Source organism: Heterodontus francisci, chromosome 2 (genome assembly GCF_036365525.1).
Source record: "Heterodontus francisci isolate sHetFra1 chromosome 2, sHetFra1.hap1, whole genome shotgun sequence".
NCBI lineage: Eukaryota > Metazoa > Chordata > Chondrichthyes > Heterodontiformes > Heterodontidae > Heterodontus > Heterodontus francisci.
This window is the reverse complement of record NC_090372.1, coordinates 11,820,630-11,843,632: the sequence shown is the minus strand read 5'-3', so window position 1 is coordinate 11,843,632 and position 23,003 is coordinate 11,820,630. Positions and strand designations below refer to the sequence as shown.

At 44.2% G+C, this 23,003-nt stretch overlaps 1 protein-coding gene across 1 annotated transcript in view; it reads left to right on the top strand.

Moving 5' to 3' along the window:
* myripb (myosin VIIA and Rab interacting protein b) overlaps window positions 1-23,003 on the top strand; it is a 439,089-nt gene that overhangs the window by 376,762 nt on the left and 39,324 nt on the right. Inside the window, exons 10-12 of the mRNA XM_068049915.1 lie at window positions 2,024-2,697; window positions 13,977-14,060; window positions 14,658-14,918. Coding sequence (XP_067906016.1) covers window positions 2,024-2,697; window positions 13,977-14,060; window positions 14,658-14,918 — 1,019 coding nt within the window. The remainder of the gene's footprint in view (window positions 1-2,023; window positions 2,698-13,976; window positions 14,061-14,657; window positions 14,919-23,003) is intronic.

The window sequence follows — 23,003 nt, the reverse complement described above, 5'->3', positions numbered from 1 at the left end:
AAAAACTAAGGCTCTTTTCATGAGCACAGGGAAGGTTAAGAGGAATTTTGATTGAGGTATGAATGGTTTTGATAAAGCACATCAGGAAAACTTATTCAGCTGGTTTGTGAGTTGGTAGTTGCCTGGAATAAATTTAAGAGCATCACCAAAGTGAACGAGAGCGGAGGTCAGGAGAATTTTCTTTCACACAGAGGGTGCTGTAACAGGAAGAATAGTGGAAGCAGAATCCATAACAATTTTTAAAAGGGATTGGAAAAATCTTTGAAAAAGACAGGTTGAAAATGATATGGTGAAAGGTCAGGGAAATGAGAAATGGGAGAGCCCTTTCAGAGACTGTTATAGGCACAATGGTTCAAATGGCTTCTGAAGATGATGTAAGATTCTATGAATCTATGTACAGTGTGTACACCAGGTGGCTCTGTTTTTTGAAACCTAAATGTAAGATAAATGTTAGCAGTTTCAGTATAGCAATGCATCTTGCTTCATCATTTCTCTTTTCTAAGTTTGTTTATGTTAGTCATTATTTTTCAAAAGTTCAACAGGACTGAGTCAAATCCCATTGTCCAGCAAGAATTAGTAATCTTTATATAATGAACCTCTATATCTACTTGAGGTGTTTAAGACGATAGAAGGATTTGATAGGGTAGAGAGTCCAGAACAAGGAGTCATAACCTCAAAATTAGAATTTGTGTGTTCAAGGATGATGAAAGGTTAGTGGAAATCTGAAACACTCTCCCCAAAAAGCTGTTGAGGCTGGAAGTCAATTGAAAATTTCACAATTGAGATTGATAGATTTTTGTTAGATATGAGTATCAAGAGTTAAGGAGCCAAGGCCAGTGGGTGGAGTTAAGACACTGATCAGCCAAGATCAGGCTTGAGGGGTTGAATGGCCTTCTCCTGTTCCTATTTTCCTAATGTCTTTAATATTCTTAAATCAGGGTGAGTTAGCACAGAGATTTTCTGTTGGTATGAGCACTAGGTGGCAATTAAAACGGAAGAAGTTGTATCTGTAAGTGGAAATTAATTTTGCGTAATTAATTAACTTACTTAGAAAAAGTTATGAAAGAAAGCAATAGGGTGGCACAGTGGCGCAGTGGTTAGCACCGCAGCCTCACAGCTCCAGCGACCCAGGTTCAATTCTGGGTACTGCCTGTGCAGAGTTTGCAAGCTCTCCCTGTGACCGTGTGGGTTTTCGCCAGGTGCTCCGGTTTCCTCCCACCACCAAAAGACTTGCAGGTTGATAGGTAAATTGGCCATTATAAATTGCCCCTAGTATAGGTAGGTGGTAGGGAAATATAGGGACAGGTGGGGATGTGGTAGAAATATGGGATTAGTGTAGGATTAGTATAAATGGGTGGTTGTTGGTCGGCACAGACTCGGTGGGCCGAAGGGCCTGTTTCAGTGCTGTATCTCTAAATAAATAAACCTGAAGTTTATTAAGATATGAAGTAAAGGCACATGATAAAATATCCTAAGAAACAACAGGAGTCATTTTGACTTTGTGCAATAGTGTAACATGGGGTGATAGCAAATCGGCAGCCATCTTTTATTCATTTGGAGATTAAAATCGGGAGCGATGTTATCTGGCTGCTGATTTGCTCTTGCCCGCTTTACACTCTTCTCACAAAATCAGAATTATCCCCAGCCTGTCGAAGAAACGTTGAAATCCTGGATGTTTTCAATTGACTTTCCTTTGTGGGGGAATTGGGGAGGAATGTCAGAAGCTTGTAGTTGCCCATCTCTCCCATGAAATTAAATAAATTAGGGAGACACCATGACAGTGCAAAAATGCACACTGTCTCTTGGAAGCAGTGAGTTTCATATGCCAGGTGGCATTTTCTTGTTTCATACTTTAATATTCTGAAAGCATCGCTTGATGAACCACTATATATCCCGCAATGTCATCAGACAAGTCAGGGAAAAATAATGGGTCTGCTTTGTTGAATATATTTTCCTGTGCATCGCAATCTGTTATAACTCTTTGCTAGTGGTTTCATATTGTATTAATACACTTGCAATGCAGGTTCCTCAGCTATGTTGCACAGTCCTGATGGGAACTGGATGGCAATGCAAAGCACACCGATTGGCCGCCCTCGATTGCTGGCCAAGCCAAAGAGCAGAGTGTTTATAGCGCTGGAGCGGGAAGCAGATGTCATGTCTGCCTACGACGAGATGGGAACAGATGATGAGAATGATGATGACATTGGCTGGAGCTCAGCCCTCGGTGAGTTTAGACAACATTCTGGCAAACTGTTGGATGAAACCTACTTCACAGATTCGCAACACGACAATGACTGGCTGAATGCCGATGGAAAGCACCGATCAGTCACCTCACCGTCATCTGGCCAATACACCAACACGGAGACCATGTGCTCGGACTCTGAAACATCCTCTACCAGTTCTGTACGGATATCTATGCGAGGGTCGGATGATCAGGTTATGGCAGATGAAAGAGAGCTGAACTACAGGAACCACAACCCAGCTGGCGCCCATTATGCTGGGCAACTAGATGTAAACTACAATGCACAAACTCAAGAACTTGGGAATGTGGACAGCAGCGAAGCTGAGGATATTCCTGATGAATCTGAGAGGAAGCACCGACGAAGGAAAAGGAGCAAATGCTCATCTCAGGAGCAACTGTACGAAACGGATGGCCACTTGAAAAGCCAACAATCAGCATCTAAAAACACATGCCAGGTAAAGTTTTACCTTTCATCTATTAAATCTAAATTATTGCATCAGATTTAATTACAGTGGGACTCGGTTAATGTTTTATTATTGCTTATTCTCTGGGTATAGTGCATTCTCATGTTTAGCATTGTTACATTATAATTACAAAGTTCATAGTACAGTGTGATAGCAGGGGATCATTTTGACATTGGGAAATAGTGTGAAGTGGGAGATGGCGAATACGCAGCCTGTTTTACATCTCTCTCGATTATCATTTCCACCAACTTCAGAGGAAATAATATTCGAGAGATAACAATTCACCATCACCTGTCTCTCACTATCGCACAAAGTCAAAATTACCCCCAGCAGGTGAGTCTTATAATGCAGCTTGGTTTATTGTTATGACCGAGTCTGGAGGAGTGCACTTTCTCTCGTTCCACCTCTCCATGGGTCAAAACAGATATTTAAATGTTTTACCCAGTTACCGATACGGCCAATTATATACTCTATTTTTATTTCAGAATAAAATCCACCAACCAGGTTTCCTCAATAAATAACAAAATTATTAATTTATTATAAAACAAGACTTATTCAATAAAGATGCAAAGCTTATTAACACACAGGTTGAAATATGAAAGTTCCCTTCTAAATTAACCCAACACACACACACACACACACGAAGCAGCGATTTACTTGTACTTCTTTCAATGTAGTATACTGTATTCGCTGCTCACAATGTGGTCTCCTCGACGTTGGGAAGACCAAACGCAGACTGAGTGACCGCTTTGTGAAACACCTTCGCTCAGTCCGAAAGCATGACCCCGAGCTTCTGGTTGCTGGCCATTTCAACACACTCCCTTGCTCTCATGCTCACATCTCTGTCCTGGGATTGCTGCAGTGTTCCAGTGAACATCAACGCAAGCTCAAGGAACAGCATCTCATTTACCGATTAGGCACACAACAGCCTGCCGGACTGAACATTGAGTTCAATAATTTCAGAGCATAACGGGCCCCCCCCCCCCCATTTTATTTTTATTTTTATTTATTTTTTCTCTTTTTTCTGTGTTTATTTTATTTTATTTCATCTTAGTTTGTTCAGTTTGCTTACCCACTGTTTTCTTTTCATGTTTGTACTTGCAGCTGTTCAATTTTCAGTCCATTAACACCCTATCTAACTTTGCCTTTCAACACACCATTAACATATTGTTTGCCTTTGCTCCATGACCTTCTGGTCAGCTATTCTGTGACCTTGTCCTATCTACACCTTTTTCTTTGTTATCTCTTGCCCCACCCTCACTTTATTTGCTTATAACCTTTCGCATTTCTAATACTTGCCAGTTCTGAAGAAGGGTCACTGACCTGAAACGATAACTCTGCTTCTCTCTCCACAGATGCTGCCAGACCTGCTGAGTATTTCCAGCATTTCTTGTTTTTATTATCTATGGAATCTCTTCAGTCTTTCAAATGAACCAGTTTTCACATTTTTAAACATGAGTCCTCAAACCATATTAAAGAAAAAGGAAGCACTTCCATAGCATTGTGGATAACCAGGCAGTATACAGGTGACATAACCATTAGAGCAGCGATAGACAACTGTAGCAAGGAAAGGTGTCTTGCAAAATTGCCCCTAGCGTTTGCTGAAAATGCAGAGACTTGTACAATTTATAATTGGGTGTCACTTAGTATGTCACAGACTTCTCATAATGCAGTGCATACTTGTGCAGCGTAGATTCCACAAGCAGCATGTAAATCTTCACCGTCTGTTTTGCATTGATATAGAAAGGTATGATACAGCTGCAGCAGCTCTTGTGATCTTATATAAAGATAAGGCACTGGTTCAACGTTTAAAGTATAGCCAATAAGTTATCTCACTGGGATATGGTCAGGGCGCTGGATCCAGTGGCAACTTAACACAGAAGAAGGTAGCATTTCCTGTCTGCAGTTTTTAAATTGAGTTTTTCGTTGACTTAACTGCAACAATGATGCAAACACATTAATGTTTCATAGCCTCGTTAACTAAGAAAATAGAGGGACCAAAGAGACAGAGAAAAATAGATATTAGTTAGAAATTAATTAAAAGCAATGTCAAAAAATAAACCTAAACAGAAGAGAAAGCCTGGAAGAAAAGAAAGACTGTGCTGGCTGAATTAGACACTTATATTTTCAAACAGCGCATGGGACCAAAATTCAAGCATGGGTCGAGTGCAGCTGGGGCTCAATGATGGGGTGACATTAGTTGTACTGGATTCTGGCCTGTCTTTTTCACGCCAGCCATTTTCTGGTGATGGAGTTAGTGGGGGGGGGGGTGGGGGGATGGTGCGGGTGGTGCTGTGGGCAGATCTTCAGCCCTTCTTCTTAAGTGAAAAGAGCAAGTCTGGAATTTGCAGCTTACCTTAACAGTTCTGCTATTTAAGCCCTTTGTAATCCTCCTTGTCACTTATGTGAGCTGACAGCTGGCAGGAGACCCACTGACACCTTTCGAAAAGGTCCCACAAACTCCCTAGAGGCCCACCTGCTCCACTGGGAGCGGAAGGGTTGAATGGGATACCTTCTTTGGTGCCTCAGCCAAGCTTCTTGCCTGCCATCTGAGTGCTCTGATATTCTGCTGCCACTTCAGAGCAAGTAATGGGCTCTCGCCATGTAGATGCCCCACATGGACTCTTAGGCTGAGCGAGTGTTTACTGTAGATGTTGTTGGCAGAGAAAAAAATACAATCAAAGCAAGCTTTCAAAGGGCAGAAGAGGAGACAAGGAAAGACAAGCCCATCCTGGCTGTGGGAAGGAAAATAGTCTAAGAGAATTACAGATCTCTCAGTGGACCGACCTACATTGTTACAGATAAATTAAGATGTGATCACGCTTAAAGACATTCTTGGGCTATTTTATTGGTGCTTACAACCAATTTACATTTATTTATTTAGAGATACAGCACTGAAACAGGCCCTTCAGCCCACCGAGTCTGTGCCGACCAAGAACCACCCATTTATACTAACCCTACAGTAATCCCATATTCCATACCTACACTAGGGACAATTTACAATGGCCAATTTACCTATCACCTGCAAGTCTTTGGCGGTGGGAGGAAACCGGAGCACCCGGCGAAAACCCACGCGGTCACAGGGAGAACTTGCAAGCTCCGCACAGGCAGAACCCAGAATCGAACCCGGGTCCCTGGAGCTGTGAGGCTGCGGTGCTAACCACTGTGCCGCCATTGTTGTCTTTGTTTTCTTTTCTCATTAAATGTGCTGTACCACTGCATTCCAGCTATGGTAACAACAGAAGATAGACAACATTTTGCCACACGTGCATTTGACACGACTAAAAATCACACTCCTAAGATTTGCCCAAAATTTGAAAGAAAGACTTACATTCATGACCTCAGGGTGTCCCAAAATGCTTTACAGCCAGTAAAATGCTTTTGAAGTGTCGTCACTGTTGTAATACAGGAAAGTTGAGTCAGTAAGTGTCTTGCCTTGGGAAAAAAAAATGACGGCACCTTTTTGCTAATCCTAACAAATATTATATCTCTTACTCTGACCTCAGCTGAAGTGAGTTGAGAAATCAAACCAGCTCGGGATCAGCATCCACAAAGGAACAGTCTGTCAACAACTACTGAAATTTATATAGTGCCTTTAACAGAGCAAAATGTTCTAAAGTGCTTCACGGGAGCAATTAACAAACACAGTTTGACACCCAGCTACATAAGGCAATATTAGAATTGTTCACCAAAAGCTTGGCCAAAGAGGTAGGTTTTAAAGAGTATGTTAAAAGAGGAAAGAGAGGTCGAGAGGCAGAAAGATTTAGGGAGGGAATTCCAGAGCTTAGGGCCTAGGCACTGAAAGCATGGCCGCCAATGGTGGAGTGATTAAAATTAGGGGTGCGACAGGCCAGAATAGGAAGAGCAGAGAGATTTCAAAGGGTTGTAGGGCTGGAGAAGGTTCTCGATCTAAGGATGGGCGAGGCCATGGAGGGATTTGAAAACAACTTTATATCAGCCTTCTCTCACAGATAGGAGATACTTTAAAAAGTTACTCTCCTATATACCGCACCTAATTAATGAATACACCTAAGCAATTTTAGTACTCAGGGACTGTCTAGATTTGACGGGATTTTGTTTCAAATAACTGCACAGCTAAAATTAACCTTTGTGTTAAATTCCAAATTTTAAACTTTTCCAATCTTGAAGAATACATTTGCAGTTCCCAAACTCCAATCTCCATTCCCAAGCTACTGGCTCCATCCCTCTCCCTGGCAACAGTCTGAGATTAAGCCAGTCTGTTTGCAACCTTGGTGTCACATTTGACCCCGAGATATGCTTCAGACCTTATATTCATCCCATCACGAAGACTGCCTATTTCCACCTCTGTAACATAGCCCGGCTTTGCCCATCTGCTGCTGAAACCCTCAAGAATTGACAATTCCAACACACTCCTGGCTGCTCTCCCACATTCTACTCTCCGTAAACTTGAGACTATCCAAAACTCTGCTGTCCATGTCCTGTTTCCCTATCACCCCTGTGTTCACTGACCTACATTGGCTCCCAGTCAAGCAATGTCTTGATTATAAAATTCTCGTCCTTGTTTTCAAATCTCTCCATCGCCTCACCCCTCGCAATCTCTGTAATCTCCTCCAGCCCCACAATGCTCCAGGCTATCTGCACTCCTCTAATTCTGGTCTGTTGAGCATCCCCGATTTTAATTACTCCACCATTGGTGGCCGCGCCTTCAGTTGCCTAGGCCTCAAGCCCTGGATTACCCTCCCTACACCTCTCCGCCTCGCCACCTCGCTTTCCTCCTTTTAGACACTCCTTAAAACCTATCTCTTTGACCAAACTTTTGGTCACCTGACCCAATGGGCTAGATTTAGTCGTGCCGGCGGGGCTCCCAGTGCCAGGCGGAAAAGGCAAGGGGAACTCCACCTTGGCCTTTCGGATCCCACTGATTGGCCACTTAAGAGCCTCAATTGGCCTCTGGGTAGGAAAGCCGTCTTCAGCCTTTCCTACCCCCGACTTAATTGCAGTGTGATGAGAAGGGGACAGGAAGGCAACGGGTCCTCCATCCTTGCCTCCCGTTGTAATTCTATGTGCCCTCCCGCCCCCCAACCCATCTCCGGGGGGGGCCCGTTAAATTCCGCCCAATATCTCCTTTTGTCAGACCTTTTGCTAGGTGTCAGACATTGTTTTACAATGCTCCTGTGACATGCCTTAGGATGGTTTATTACATTAAAGGTGCTATACAAATATAAATTGTTGTTAAAAGAAGGAAGCATTACAGTCTTAGTAATCCCTGGCCTTTCACCTTGTTATACCAGGTCACATGCAAACATAACTCTATCAACCATGTAACAGGTTTTCAATAATGCAACAGTCAAATCTCCATTCATAGCAACTTGGGCCATCCAGTCTCTTGAACCTGTTCTGCCATTCTATTAGATCATGGCTGATCTGTACTTCAATTCCATTCACCTGCCATTTCTCCATATGAAAGAAACAAAGTAAGACTTCCATTTATATAATATCTTTCACAAACTCAGGACGTTCCTAAGCATTTTACAGCCAATGATGAATTTTTGAGAGCTCCATATTTCCACTACCCTTTGTGTAAATAAAGTTTCCTGATTTCACGCTTAACTGGTCTAGCTCTAGTTTGAACATTACGCCTACTTGTTCTGGGTTCCCCCACAAGAGGAGATTGTTTCTCGATCGCTACCCTATAAGATCTCTTTACCAATGTCTCCTCTGAGCTGCATGGCCACACAGCAATCCAGAACATACCGTGCAGGGAACAAACAGTCCGCGCACAACCCACGTTCCTTTTAAAGTGTGTGCATGTGCGGTCGTGTAACAATCTTAAAGGGACTGCGTAATGCAACAAGCAGGCCGCGCACAGCAAAGACAAATTAGAGGAAACATTGCCCTTTACCATTTTATTGTACAGTTTAAAAATCTATTTTCAACCGTTTCTCTCGATGTTTACCATTTCTCACAAATCTTAGAGTGCACAAAACAACATACAGGCCGGCATTTTATCTGGGCAGTGGGGATCTCGGCCACCGGCAAAAGTGCCAGTGCGAGCTCCGCGTCACCTTCTCTTGGGAAGGGCCGCCACATTATATGCCACTTAAGTGGACAGCGGCGGCCCTTCACCGGGATTAAGGACTCCGGTGACAGAAGTCCCGCCTGCCGAGAGCTACCGGCCAATCAGAGGTTGGCATTTCCTTAACTGAGCAGCGCCACTGCAGAGGCGATGGCTGCTGCTGGTACTGGACTCACCCGAAGCCCTGAAACCAGACCACAGGTAAGCCAGGGTGGGAGGGACCTCACAGGATGGTGGTCGCGGGAGAGAGGGGTGTAGGGGGTTGTTGGCAGCAAGGGCTGGGAGGTGGCTCTCAGTGGGGCCTTCCCCTTCCCGACGCTGGGTCCTTCAATCAGTGCCTTTAACAAGGGAAGCCGCTCCCTTTCCCCCCCCATCCCACAGCCAGCAAGCAACCCACACAGGTTTGCTTGTTGTGCTCCCTGTGTGGCAACAGGCCCACTTGCCACTGGGCTAATGGCAGCGGGATGAGGCCCTTAATTGGGCATTAATTGCCCATTTAAGGGCCTCAATTGGCGGTGGGGTGGGAAGGCCATTCCCAGGCTTTCCCTCCTTGGTCTTAATTTGGGTGAAGGCAGGAAGGTGGCAGAGTCCCCACCCGATTATATGGTCACCCCGCCTCCAAAGTTGCCACAGGGGAAAGCATAAAATTCCCCCCTCTATATGTACAAGCCACACAGTGAGTAAGGAATTAGGGTGTTGAGTCGTCTTTGTGCCACAAGGTGTCACCTAGCACCTGATTATTAGCAGCAACTGAAACACTCAGGCGAGTGCACGAGCAAAACCTCTGTTGCCTATCGAAATGAAAAGGAATGACTTGAGAAAATCACTATATTGTGCATGTGGGATCAGTGTTCTCATTTGAAAAATGTGAGTAAATGTCGGAATAAAATATATTGTCGATCCAGTTAATTTCCTACTGAAGTGCAACAAAAAATTATATTAGCAATCTATTTAAAATATTTTAACATGAGAAATTCAAATAGTTTTCATATTAATCAAGCTCAGTGAATAAGTGACCTTCATAATTCCATTGATGTGATTGGTAATTTCATCAGCTGTTGATTGGGAAGTGTTGATGTGAGAGTTTATAAAGTAGGTCTTATGTGATGGTGCAATGAGCAACTGCATTGCATGTTTTTCGTACTCACCCATATAGATCAAGATGATTCCTACAATCAATCCAGGCTCCTGGTCTGTGTTCACTTAGGTAACAGAATCAATTTTTGGCCAGTTTTATGTTACAGCCTAACACCCACTAGGCTGAGACTGGCCAAACTCACCTCACAAATAGTGAAGCCTTTTTATTTCACCCATCAGTGTGAATTAAGTTCTCGAGGTGACGTGGCAGTGTTCTAATCTAATATATCACTGCAGCCCCATTAGTCTCTTTCTGTAACCTTTGCTCTCTAGTGCAGATGCACAGTCAGAAAGAATTCACTCTTCCAAAGAATTTTGCCTGTTTCATCTGATGTTGAAGATTTGTGTTGTGAGCTAATGAACTTTTAGGCATAAATGGTTAGAACCAAAGACTGATTACAGCACCAAAGGAGGCCGTTCAACCCATCGAATCCGTGCCCACTCTCTGCAAGAGCAAGCTAGCTAGTTCCACACAGCTACCCTTTCCCTGTAGCCCTGCAATTATTTTATTTCAGATGTTTATCCAATTCCCTTTAGAAAGCCACGATTGAATCTGCCTCCACCACACTCTCAGGCAATGCATTCCAGATCCTAACCACTCACTGTATAAAAAAGGCTTTTTCTCATGTTGCCTTTAGTTCTTTTGCCAATCACTTTAAACCTGTGTCCTCTAGTTCTCTACCCTTCCGCCATTGGGAACAGTTTCTCTCTAAGTACTCTGTCTAGACCTGTCATGATTTTGAACACCTCTGTTAGAGAGGTACAACTGCATACTGGGTAAGCTTGGTCAACGAGTTCGGTTTTGACAAGAATTTTAAGGAGAGATAGAGAAATTTAAAGAGGGAATTTCCAGTGCTTAGAGCTAGATAACTGAAGGCATAGTCGCTAATGGTGGGGCAAAGGAAGTGGGGGATGCACAAAAGGCCAGCGTTGAAGATATGCAGTGTTCTTGTAGGGTTGTTGTAATGAATTCTTTTTATGTTGTTTGATGCAACATAAATGAAATGCGTGGAATTCAGCTGGTTGAAGATCTCAAAAAGGTTTATCAAACAGCTAAACAATTATACAATGCAGAGCTAACTATTTACAGAACCTGCCCCTAGGTGTTACAGTAGCAGAGTGACTCTGGTTCCGAGTCACATGACTGTATCCTGGTACTTAGCTCATTAGCATACTAAGCTCTTAAAGGGTGATCACTCATAAATGCAATCATACAATATCCTCTTTCTTTCCAAAGATAAGTCTTGTATGCTAAAAGTAAAAATACTTAAAATTAGATAACATCAAAATTATTTACACATAGAAAGGCAATCATACAACAGTTGTTGGGCTGGAGGAGGTTACAGAGATAGGAATGGGTGAGGCCATGGAGGGATTTGAACATGAGGATGAGAATTTTAAAATTGAAGCATTGGTGGATCTGGAGCCAATGTGGGTCAGCGAACTTGGATGATGGGTAAGCAGGACTTCTTTAGGATACGGGCAGCAGAGTTTGGATCAGCTCAAGTTTATGGAGAGTGGAAAGTGAGAAACCACCCGGGAGGGCATTGGAATAGTCGGGTCTGGAGGTAAAAAAACCATGGTTGAAGGTATCAGCAGCAGATAAGATGAGGAAGGGGCGGAGATGGGAAATGTTAAGGATAAAGGTAGGTGGTGTTAGTGATAGAAAGGATATGGGATTGGGACCTCAGCTCAGGGTCAAATAGGACACCAAGGTTATGAACAATCTGGTTCAGTCTCAGATAGTGGCCTAGGAGAGGGATGGAATCAGTAGCGAGGGAGCAGGATTTGTGGTGGGGCGGAAGACAATGGCTTTGGTTTTCCCAATATTTAATTGGAGGAAATTTTTAAAAATTTGTTCTTGGGATGTGAGCATCACTGGCTAGGCCAGCATTTATTACCCATCCTTAATTGCCTTTGAGAAGTTGGAGGTGAGCTGCCTTCTTGAACCACTACAGTTCATGTGGCGTAGGTATACCCACAGCGCTATTAGAGCGGGAGTTCCAGGATTTTGATCCAGCGACAGTGAAGGAACGGCGATATAGTTCCAAGTCAGGATGGTGTGGCTTGGAGGGGAACTTGCATGTGGTGGTATTTCCATGCATCTTCTGCCGTTGTCCTTCTAGGTGGTAGAGGTCGCGGGTTTGGAAGATGCTGTCTAAGGAGCCTTGGTGAGTTGCTGCAGTGCTTCTTGTATATGATACACACTGCTGCCACTGTGTGCTGGTGACAGAGGGAGTAAATGTTGAAGGTAGTGAATGGGGTGTCAATCAAGCAGGCTGCTTTTGCCTGGATGGTGTCGAGCTTCTTGATTGTTGTTGGAGCTGAACTCATCCAGGCTTTGGAGAGTTTGGAGGTGAGTTACTCTTCACAGGATCCTCAGTCTCTGACCTACTCGTGTAGCCACAGTATTTATAGGGCTGGTCCAGTTAAATTTCTGGTCAATGGTAACCCCCCCCCGGATGTTGATGAGGAACATAGTGATGGTAATGCTGTTAAATGTCAAGGGGAGATGATTAGATTCTCTCTTGTTGGAGGTAGTCATTGCCCGGCACTTGTGTGACGTGAATGTTACTTGCCACTTATCAGCCCAAGCCTGAATGTTGTCTAGGACTTGCTGCACGTGGACAGGGGCTGCTTCAGTATCTGAAGGGTCACGAATGATACTGAACATTGTACAATCATTAGCAAATATCCCCGTTTCTGGCCTTATGATGGAGGGAAGGTCAATGATGAAGCAGCTGAAGATTGTTGGGCCTAGGACACTACCTGAGCAATGTCCTGGGGCTGAGATGATTGGCCTCCAACAACCACAACCTAACCCTAACCCTTTATGGTAGGTATGACTGACCGGTGGAGGGTTACCCCCGATTCCCATTGTCTTCAATTTTGATAGGGCTCCTTGATACCACACTCAGTCAAATGCTGCCTTGCTATCTCAGGCTCGTCAGGAGTGGATGCCTGATAAATGGTCTGATAGTGTAGCATTTGAGAGAGATGAAGGTGAGGTAACACGGGTGTTACAGTGTCAGTGTTGTGGCAGGGGTAATTACCCGATTGGAGGTGTTCAAACATGAAGTTGTCGGAAAGATGTTCACGGATTTGGGAGGCGACAACGCATTCAAGGACTTTAGAGAGGAAAGGGAAATTGGAGATGAAGCAGCAGTTTTCAAACACAGAAGGGTCAGGTGCAGGGAGGGCATGTGGGGAGATAGGAGAAACTGAAGAAAGATACACGTTCAGGGCTAGGGCAGTGAGGTAGCTCGGCCTGGTGGGCGAGGTGAAGGAAGGGAAGCAGCAGAGACAGCTGATTGGATGGTCTCAATCTTATTGACAAATATGACCATGAGCTCCTCTTGTGTTAAAAGTGATTCTCAAAGAAAAAACAATAAATATGTGAGTAAAAGCTCTCTTTCTAACTTTTAAATTGTACAGACACCGTCACTTTGCTAACTGTATGACATTTTGGATCCAACACTTTTACTGTCTCAAAAAATGCTAGCTGAATAGATGAAAGGAAACCGTGTAGAAATATCTGTAATGGACTTTGAAGATTTACTTCTGGAGTTGAGTTGGTGAACTGTAGAATATATTAATGATGATATGGTGCAAGGTGCCATTTTGTATGAGGTACGACGCAGGTTTAAATTTATTGGCTGCTTCTCATTCTTATATGAAATTGTTTTCGCATAAACCTTTCAGATTCCATTTGTTTTGAGAAAATAGTTTTGGTTTTGATAGGGAAACTGGGATTTACTATCATTGGGGAAAAAAAACCAAACTCGTCCAATCCGAAGAGCGAATTATTTGCAAAGTGTAAAGAAATTGTTGAGTGATACAGCGCTGAAGGAGGCCATTCGGCCCACCAGGCCTGTACTGGCTCTCTGGTAGCACTTCAAAAATAGCCACACAGGTTTTGACTCACAGCCTCAGAATCCACCCTGCCAGCACTGTAAGACCCATGTGCAAAAGTTAGATGCACATAACGATTGAAGAACCTATGTTTGGACGCGTGCCAGCTGCTGTTCTACTTGCCACCTTTTGCTGACATTGTACCCATTCTCTTCGACATAAGGAACTGAGCAGGTGTATGTTCGTGATGGAGCAGAGCCTTGCAAGGCTGGAGAGGAGAATTAGTTTGGGGGCCTGGAGCAGAGAGGTAATCTTTGTGTTTGCCTGCACACTGCTGCTTCAGAATGCCATACGTATTGAATTAAAATAGCATATTCTGAGTTTATGCATGAATGCTCATCCATTCAGAACATATTTATTTTGCCCAGGTCTTTCCAATGGGCCAGTCTCACCCACATACATTGTTCCATTGCTTTGTCATATGAAATGTCCGCTGTTAATTATCAGATTGATTCAGGAAGCCTGCACACTCTTCCAAACCCATTACTGCATCCAATAGTGTTATGGATATCAGACACCCCAAACATCCTCAAGCAGCTTTCATGTTTCAGCAATCTCATTGCATTAGTGTTGCAATGTTTTAATATATTGTGATTTGTCTGTTGCTGTTGTTAACCCTGTTGTTCGATAGTCACTTGTCTAGTCATCTTGTCATCTTACAATCATTGTTGCTCTTGTTTTCGATGTGGCCAGTCACCTGTCTCCAAAGCCTTGGGCACTGAGATGCGTGTAGATTTGTTCAAGTGGAAAAGATCGATCACATGCATTTGAAATATAGATTTCATATTTTTAAAGTGCGATGTGAGTCAAATGCCATTTAATTGAAAGTTGTTTTTTTTTAAAGGAATCGCCCATCCCTGTACATAAGATGCAAAACCCAGAGGGCAAATCCAATCTGGATACAGACAGTGGGGTCACATTTTCTAGAACTCATGCAGATTTAATGGAAGAGAAGCTGAGATCAAAGTTAGTTCAACTAGCTACAAAACTAAGTGACAAGGAGTCATCATCTGGGGATGAGCTGGATCCAGACATAACTGAGGGAGCTCAGGAGACCTCCTCATGTGATGAAGACCACAGGCACATTCAAGATGAACTCATGAGAGTAAGTTCACAGTTCATACTTAGGAAAACAGGCTTAAACAGGCCACTGAAGTTGCAGCTCTGTGTATGTGTCCCCTTGTGATGTAGAACTGCTCTTCAACACAAATCCGAATGCAAGTTTGGGCCGTTTCAAGGCTATGAGAATTTAAAATGGTGAGTTCATTTTATCTTGTGGGTTATAGCTGTGAGAAAATGGTAGATATCTCATTCCCTACCCCAAAATCCATGGTTTTCTGAAAGATTTTGCATGAAGTCGGTCTCTTCCAGCAGTAGTGAAATGTGTGTATCTCAGTAACCTGAGGATAAATTAAATGATTGAAGAATGAGGCTGAAGACACAACATAGGAAGTCTGACATTGCAGAACCAAAAACAGCAACCTGTCTAGTTTTTTTTGATAAATTGCAAATTGATAAGTAATGCCTGTACTTATTCCAACATAGCATCCTTGTTTTTGGAAGTTTTTTTTATTCATTTTATTTTTCTTAGATTTTATCTGAGTTACTCTAGTGCAACCTATAACCCACCTCTCTCTGTATCAGCAAAATACACTGTGAGTTTATTACTGCTCCACGGACATCCTGTGGCATGGTGCCAGGCTTCAGGTGGGAAGGAATCTGCCACTCACCCAGACTGACATTCTGGCAAGGTAGCAGAAGTGCCACTCTATCTGAAAATAGTTTGTGATTTATCAAATTGCTTAAAGACTAATAGAAACCTGGCACCTGAAGAAGGGTCACTGACCTGAAACATTAACTCTGCTTCTCTCTCCACAGATGCTGCCAGACCTGCTGAGTATTTCCAGCATTTCTTGTTTTTATTTTATTTATTTATTTAGAGATACAGCACTGAAACAGGCCCTTCAGCCCACTGAGTCTGTGCCGACCAACAACCACCCATTTATACTAACCCTGCAGTAATCCCATGATCCCTACCACCTACCTACACTAGGGGCAATTTCTTTCTTTTTTTTCTTTTGGGCCTCCTTATCTCGAGAGACAATGGATACGCGCCTGGAGGTGGTCAGTGGTTTGTGAAGCAGCGCCTGGAGTGGCTATAAAGGCCAATTCTGGAGTGACAGGCTCTTCCACAGGTGCTGCAGAGAAATTTGTTTGTTGGGGCTGTTGCACAGTTGGCTCTCCCCTTGCGCCTCTGTCTTTTTTCCTGCCAACTACTAAGTCTCTTCGACTCGCCACAATTTAGCCCTGTCTTTATGGCTGCCCGCCAGCTCTGGCGAATGCTGGCAACTGACTCCCACGACTTGTGATCAATGTCACACGATTTCATGTCGCGTTTGCAGACGTCTTTATAACGGAGACATGGACGGCCGGTGGGTCTGATACCAGTGGCGAGCTCGCTGTACAATGTGTCTTTGGGGATCCTGCCATCTTCCATGCGGCTGACATGGCCAAGCCATCTCAAGCGCCGCTGACTCAGTAGTGTGTATAAGCTGGGGGTGTTGGCCGCTTCAAGGACTTCTGTGTTGGAGATATAGTCCTGCCACCTGATGCCAAGTATTCTCCGAAGGCAGCGAAGATGGAATGAATTGAGACGTCGCTCTTGGCTGGCATACGTTGTCCAGGCCTCGCTGCCGTAGAGCAAGGTACTGAGGACACAGGCCTGATACACTCGGACTTTTGTGTTCCGTGTCAGTGCGCCATTTTCCCACACTCTCTTGGCCAGTCTGGACATAGCAGTGGAAGCCTTACCCATGCGCTTGTTGATTTCTGCATCTAGAGACAGGTTACTGGTGATAGTTGAGCCTAGGTAGGTGAACTCTTGAACCACTTCCAGAGCGTGGTCGCCAATATTGATGGATGGAGCATTTCTGACATCCTGCCCCATGATGTTCATTTTCTTGAGGCTGATGGTTAGGCCAAATTCATTGCAGGCAGACGCAAACCTGTCGATGAGACTCTGCAGGCATTCTTCAGTGTGAGATGTTAAAGCAGCATCGTCAGCAAAGAGGAGTTCCCTGATGAGGACTTTCCGTACTTTGGACTTCGCTCTTAGACGGGCAAGGTTGAACAACCTGCCCCCTGATCTTGTGTGGAGGAAAATTCCTTCTTCACTACACTAGGGGCAATTTACAATGACCAATTTACCTATCAACCTGCAAGTCTTTGGCTGTGGGAGGAAACTGGAGCACCCGTTGAAAACCCACACGGTCACAGAGAGAACTTGCAAACTCCGCACAGGCAGTACCCAGAATCGAACCCAGGTCCCTGGAGCTGTGAGGCTGCGGTGCTAACCGCTGCGCCACTGTGCCGCCCTATATATTATAATAGAAATCTGGCACTGCTTACAAGGCAGTCACTTAATTTATGTTCACATGATACTGTACACCGAATGGAAAACTCAAGCAGATTACAAATGTGCCTGAACCTGAGCATAGGTTATTGCCTTGTACTTAGTCCCATTTGAGAAATTGTGGGAGCAGCTTTGTTCCTTTGTATTTTATTTTTCTCCATTTTCTTCCTCTCCTTGCCTGAGGCAGGTGATTCTTTCAGGAGTACAGTTCCATTGGCCGCAGCAGCTCTCTGATACCTTGCTTAATTCTCATCCTTGTTTTCAAATCCCTCCATGGCCCTATCTCTGTAACCTCCTCCAGTCTTACAACCCTCCAAGGTCTCTGCACTCCTCCAATTCTGGCCTCATGTGCATCCCCGATTTTCTTTGCTCCACTGTTGGCAGCTGCCTGGGGCCAAAGCTCTGGAATTCTCTCCCTAAATCTCTCCACCTCTGTCCTCTCCCCCTTTAAGACGCTCCTCTTTGACCAAACTTTTAGTCATGAGTCCTAATATCTCCTTCTGTTATTTGGTGTCAGATTTTTCTTGATATGACTCCTGTGAGGTGCCTTGGGACATTTTACTATGTTAAATGTGCTATATAAATATAAGTTGTTATTATTAAGTGATTATCCTTCATTTGTGAGGAAAGACAGTGAAGGGCAGATGTATTGGAAATTTGGGTGGTTAGGAACAGGAAGCTTCCCAATTCTTTGATACTCACTGCTATCCAGTGTGCCTGGATGCAAACCCAGGAAAATCTCCCCTTGGGTGTTAATAAGCTAGTCAGTGATGGGATATCACAGCACAACCTGATGTCAGCAATCATCCACTCTTGTACACTCTTCAGCAGGAGTTACTCAGTTGCAGGAACCCTGCCCGATACTTTCCCCTTTCCTGTGCACCATTCAGACACAGTCAGGGATTATCTCCTTCCCTTCCACCCTCACCTCCCCCCAACACCCCCAATGACTCTCCAATATGGGTGTGTGCAAATTGCTAAGCCATTGCCTTTTGCAAGGCAGTACAGTGCTTAGAAGAATAAATCCAGGCTTTTGTCATCCATGTAAAGATTTTATTAATTTAAACATTTCATCCATTTAAAAGTTTTATTCACTTAAAACACATATCAAGGGACAACAATCATTGGAAAAAATAGAAAAGGGGTGTGTGTACGAAGATTTTATTCTCTTAAAAGTTTTATTCTTTTATCATAAAGATATTAATTTAAGTGGGTTTAACTGTAGTTTTATTTGGTAAGATTGGTGGCAAAATAACAATTTGATAACCGCACGGTGAGAGAATATTGCTTCTTTGGAAGAGTTTTCCAGTTTTAGTCATTTATCATCTGTGAATCACAGCAGTTTAAATCGTGGGTGGATTTGAAGCGATTGCGCCACAATATTTAATCCTTCAATGAATATGTCACAAGGCAGATTGAAAAGGCCAGCACTCAATATCTGATGTGATCACTACTCTTGGCAAAAGAAATGGAGTCAGGATGCAATCACACACTCCAAACTTTAAATGATAAGATACTTGATGCACTGGAGTAAGTTTTAGATGGCTACAGGAGCTTGCAGTTCACAGTATAGAACTATAGAAGGCCATAGTGTGTCAGCCATGGCTCAGTTGCTCGCAGGTCAGAGGCTGGGAATCCTGCAGCGAGTAACTCACTTCCTGACTCCCCAAAGCCTATCCACCATCTACAAGGCACAAGTCAGGAGTGTGATGGAATACTCTCCACTTGCCTGGATGGGTGCAGCTCCAACAATACTCAAGAAGCTCGACACCGTCCAGGACAAAGCAGCCTGCTTGATTGGCACCCCATCCACAAACATTCACTCTCTCCACTGCCGACGCACAGTGGCAGCAGTGTGTACTGCCTTCCAAACTGGCGACCTCTGCCACCTTGAAGGACAAGGGCAGCAAATGCATGGGAACACCACCGCCTGCAAGTTCCCCTTCAAGCCACAGACCATCCCGACTTGGAACTATATCGCCATTCCTTCAGTGTCCCTGGGTCAAAATGCTGGAACTTCCTTCCTAACAGCACTGTGGGTGTACTTATCCCACTTGGACTGCAGAGGTTCAAGAAGGCCTTCTCAAGGGCAATTAGGGATGGGCAAATAATGTTGGCCTAGCCAGTGATGCACACATCCCCATGAATGAATTAAAAAAAACTCTCAACTCTGAGTCAGAAGATTGTGGGCTTAAGCCCCACTGCAGATTTTTGGGGAAAGGGGGATTGAAAATCCTTGCATGAGGGTAAAGAGTCTCAACAGTTTTGGAGCCATCAGTGGAAATGCTGCTTGCTCACCTAAGACGGAGGAGGTAGCCCTGTTTAAGATGGTTTGGAGAGCATTCCAGGGTAATGGCAGGCACAGTGGAAGGAGGTGGCCGTGGCCATTAGTACCAACTCAACAACAACTTGCATTTATATAGTGCCTTTAACATAGTAAAACATTATAAAGTGCTTCACAGGAGCATTAATCAAACAAACTTTGACACTGCCACTCGAGGAGAATGGGTGACCAAAAGCTTGGTTTTAAAAAAAAGGTAAACTTTAAGGAACGCCTTAAAGGAGGAGAAGGGGGAGAGACAGAGGCTTTGGGCAGGGGATTCTGTAGCTTCTGGCTTGGACAGCACAGCCACCAGTGGTGGAGCAATGAAAATCGGGATGCACAAGAGGCCAGTGTTGGAGTAACACAGAGATCTCAGAGGGTTGTGGGGCTGGAGGAGGTTGCAAAGTCAGGGAGGGGCGAGGCCAGGGATGGGTTTGAAAACAGGGATGAGAAGTTGTAAGCTGAGGCATTCCTGGAGCAGGAGCCAGTGTAGGTCAGCAAGCACGGAGGTGATAAGTAAACAGGATTTGGTGCTTCTGTTCATCAATCCTTACATCTATTCAGTGCCACAAGACGTTTCATGAAACGCTTTGGAGCATCATGAGGTTATGAAAGGCTTTATGGTAATGCAAGACCTTTCTCTTTCATTGTTGACCTTTCTTGTGAAGCATGGCTGCTGTCAGCACTGCTCCTGGGGCAGCTGGTATGAATATTCTGGAGTTTGACAGCTTCTTGCTGTACATCTCCTGTGATGCCTGACCAGATTGCTCTCACTCCATTCTTTCTCCTGTTCTTCCAAAAAAAACAAAGATAAAGGGGTCATCCCAATGAGAAACCAGTTGTTGTCTTTTTAATGGTCTCCACCAGCAGCACAAATAACTACCCGTCACATTTCTATGTGGGTCTGTGGGCTTACCATCCAACACAGTCGGTACAGTCTCCTTACTATGTTTGAATAAGCAATCAACAACAACAACTTATATTTATATAGCACCTTTAACATAATAAAACGTCCCAAGGTGCTTCACAGTAGCATCATAAAACAAATTATGACACCGAGCCACATAAGGGGATAAGTCAGATGACCAAAAGCTTGGTCAAAGAAGTAGGTTTTAAGGAGTGTCTTAAAGGAGGAAAATGAGGTAAAGAGGCGGAAAGGTGTAGGGAGGGTATTCCAGACATTAGAGTCCAGGCAGCTGAAGGCACGGCCACCAATGGTGGAGTGATTAAAATTGGGGATGCTCAAGAAGCCAGAATTAGAAGATATCTTGGAGGGTTGTGTGGTTGGAGGAGATTACAGGGATAGGAAGGGGTGAAGCCATGGAGGAATTTGAAAACAAGGATGAGAGTTTTAAAATCAAGTCATTGCTTGGCCAGGAGTCAGTGTAGGTCGGCGAGCACAGAGTGATGGGTGAACAAGGCTTGGTACGAGTTAAGATGTGGGCAGTGGAGCTTTGGATGACATCAAGTTTACGGAGGGTACAATGTGGGAGACCAGCCAGGAGTGCATTGGAATAGTCAAGTCTAGAGGTAACAAAGGCATGAATGAGGGTTTCAGCAGCAGATAAACTGAGACAGGGCAAAGGTGGAAATAAGCAAAGAGAAATTTAGAAGTGCAGATTGTTTGGGAATGGGCAATACAATCAATTGAAGCTTTGACTCTGGAGTATGGGTTCAAATCCGGACTAGATTAATAGGATCAAAATGTTTTCTCTCCATTGGCTTTAAGAGCACTTTGTGGAACTAGCTTTGTGGAAATGCCAGTCCAGTTGGTGGTGTACTGAGCTTATAACACAAGAGTTGCCCCTTAACACAAAGTGCTATATTTTCATCACTTCTGTATCATGACAACCGCTGGGTAAAGCTGAAAGCTGGTTGAATAGGAGCCCTTGGGCGGCACAGTGGCGCAGTGGTTAGCACTGCAGCCTCACAGCTCCAGGGACCCAGGTTCGATTCTGGGTACTGCCTGTGCGGAGTTTGCAAGTTCTCCCTGTGTCTGCGTGGGTTTTCGCCGGGTGCTCCGGTTTCCTCCCACATCCAAAGACTTGCAGGTGATAGGTAAATTGGCTGTTGTAAATTGCCCCTAGTGTAGGGAGGGAATATGGGATTACTGTAGGGTTGTTGGTCGGCACAGACTCGGTGGGCCGAAGGGCCTGTTTCAGTGCTGTATCTCTAAATAAAATAAACATGTGGAGCACTATTTTGTTCAGGAGCACACAGGGCTACATCGGTGACACCCTGGACTTTCAAACATCCTGTCGTATGGAACAACACTAGAGGCCTCTCTGGTTCTTTCTTGACCATGAGGAAATTAAGTGATTGCTTGCTCCTGCAAACAATTCAGTTAGCTGCTTTATGCATCAGTGCGCCACAGACTGACTGATGTTACTGATGTCTGCTGACAGCCTGGAAAGAGCCCGAGACAAAAACATTTAAGGCTGTTGTGATCTTCACTGCCGCTGGCAGGGGTGTATTGGCCTTGGAGGTTAATTGGAGGCACTGCTGCAGCTTGCTGCACCACTCTGTCACTGTCTCCCTGGTGAAAGACATCACTTCTCCAGCAGATCCAGATAATTGTATCAGGACCTATATATTCAGTCAGGCAGGTATTGATTTAGTTCCATTTTCCCAGTTCGGGCTGCCAGTAATTCAACATTTAAATCATTCCCTAGAAGTACCTCATATTGCTCATAATGGTGCTGCTCCAGCATTACAACTTCACAGCAGTATGGAGTAAACCCTGTTTACACGTGTCCTGACCTAAAACTCCCACTTGATCAAGCTGGGCAATCTAATCACCCTTTGTCCACCGGTGCATCTTTCTCCCAGTCTTAAGTCATTCCTAAGCTCTAGAAATGATTGTGCTACATCACATGTGAGTATGCCTGCACCAAACTGCACGATATTAGACCCCACCCTTCTGTTACCTGTTCATTCACAGTCCTGAGGTTCAGTGACTGCACCATGTTCCACATGTTCAGTACATAGCTCCAACAACCTTCTGTCTTGGGTCTTCCCCAGTAATTTTATTTTACACTTCTTATGGGGCTATTTTTTAAACTTCCACTTTTTTCCTAAAACTTTTAATTCCTTTTCCTCATCTATCTGACCTGACCCCTCTACAGCCAAGATGGCAGTCAAGCAGTTTGCTCCCAAGCCATTATCAATCTCACTTGCAGCGGGCCATTGGGAAATACCAGTGTTAGTCAAGATTGACTCTCACCCTGCGATTTCCCTCTGTCTCACTGGAAGGTATCATTAGTTTTGCTTGATGCTTACCTGCTTGACGTTGCTCAGGTTGGGAGTGAAGCAAAACATAATGGAACTTGTGGCCATCCCTACATAACAGTATAACTCGAAAACCCATGAGTAACTAGATTTTCATCTAGCTACTTTTAAGAGCTGTTAATTAACTTGGCATTAATTGCTTTTGATAGGAATCTAATTCATGTACC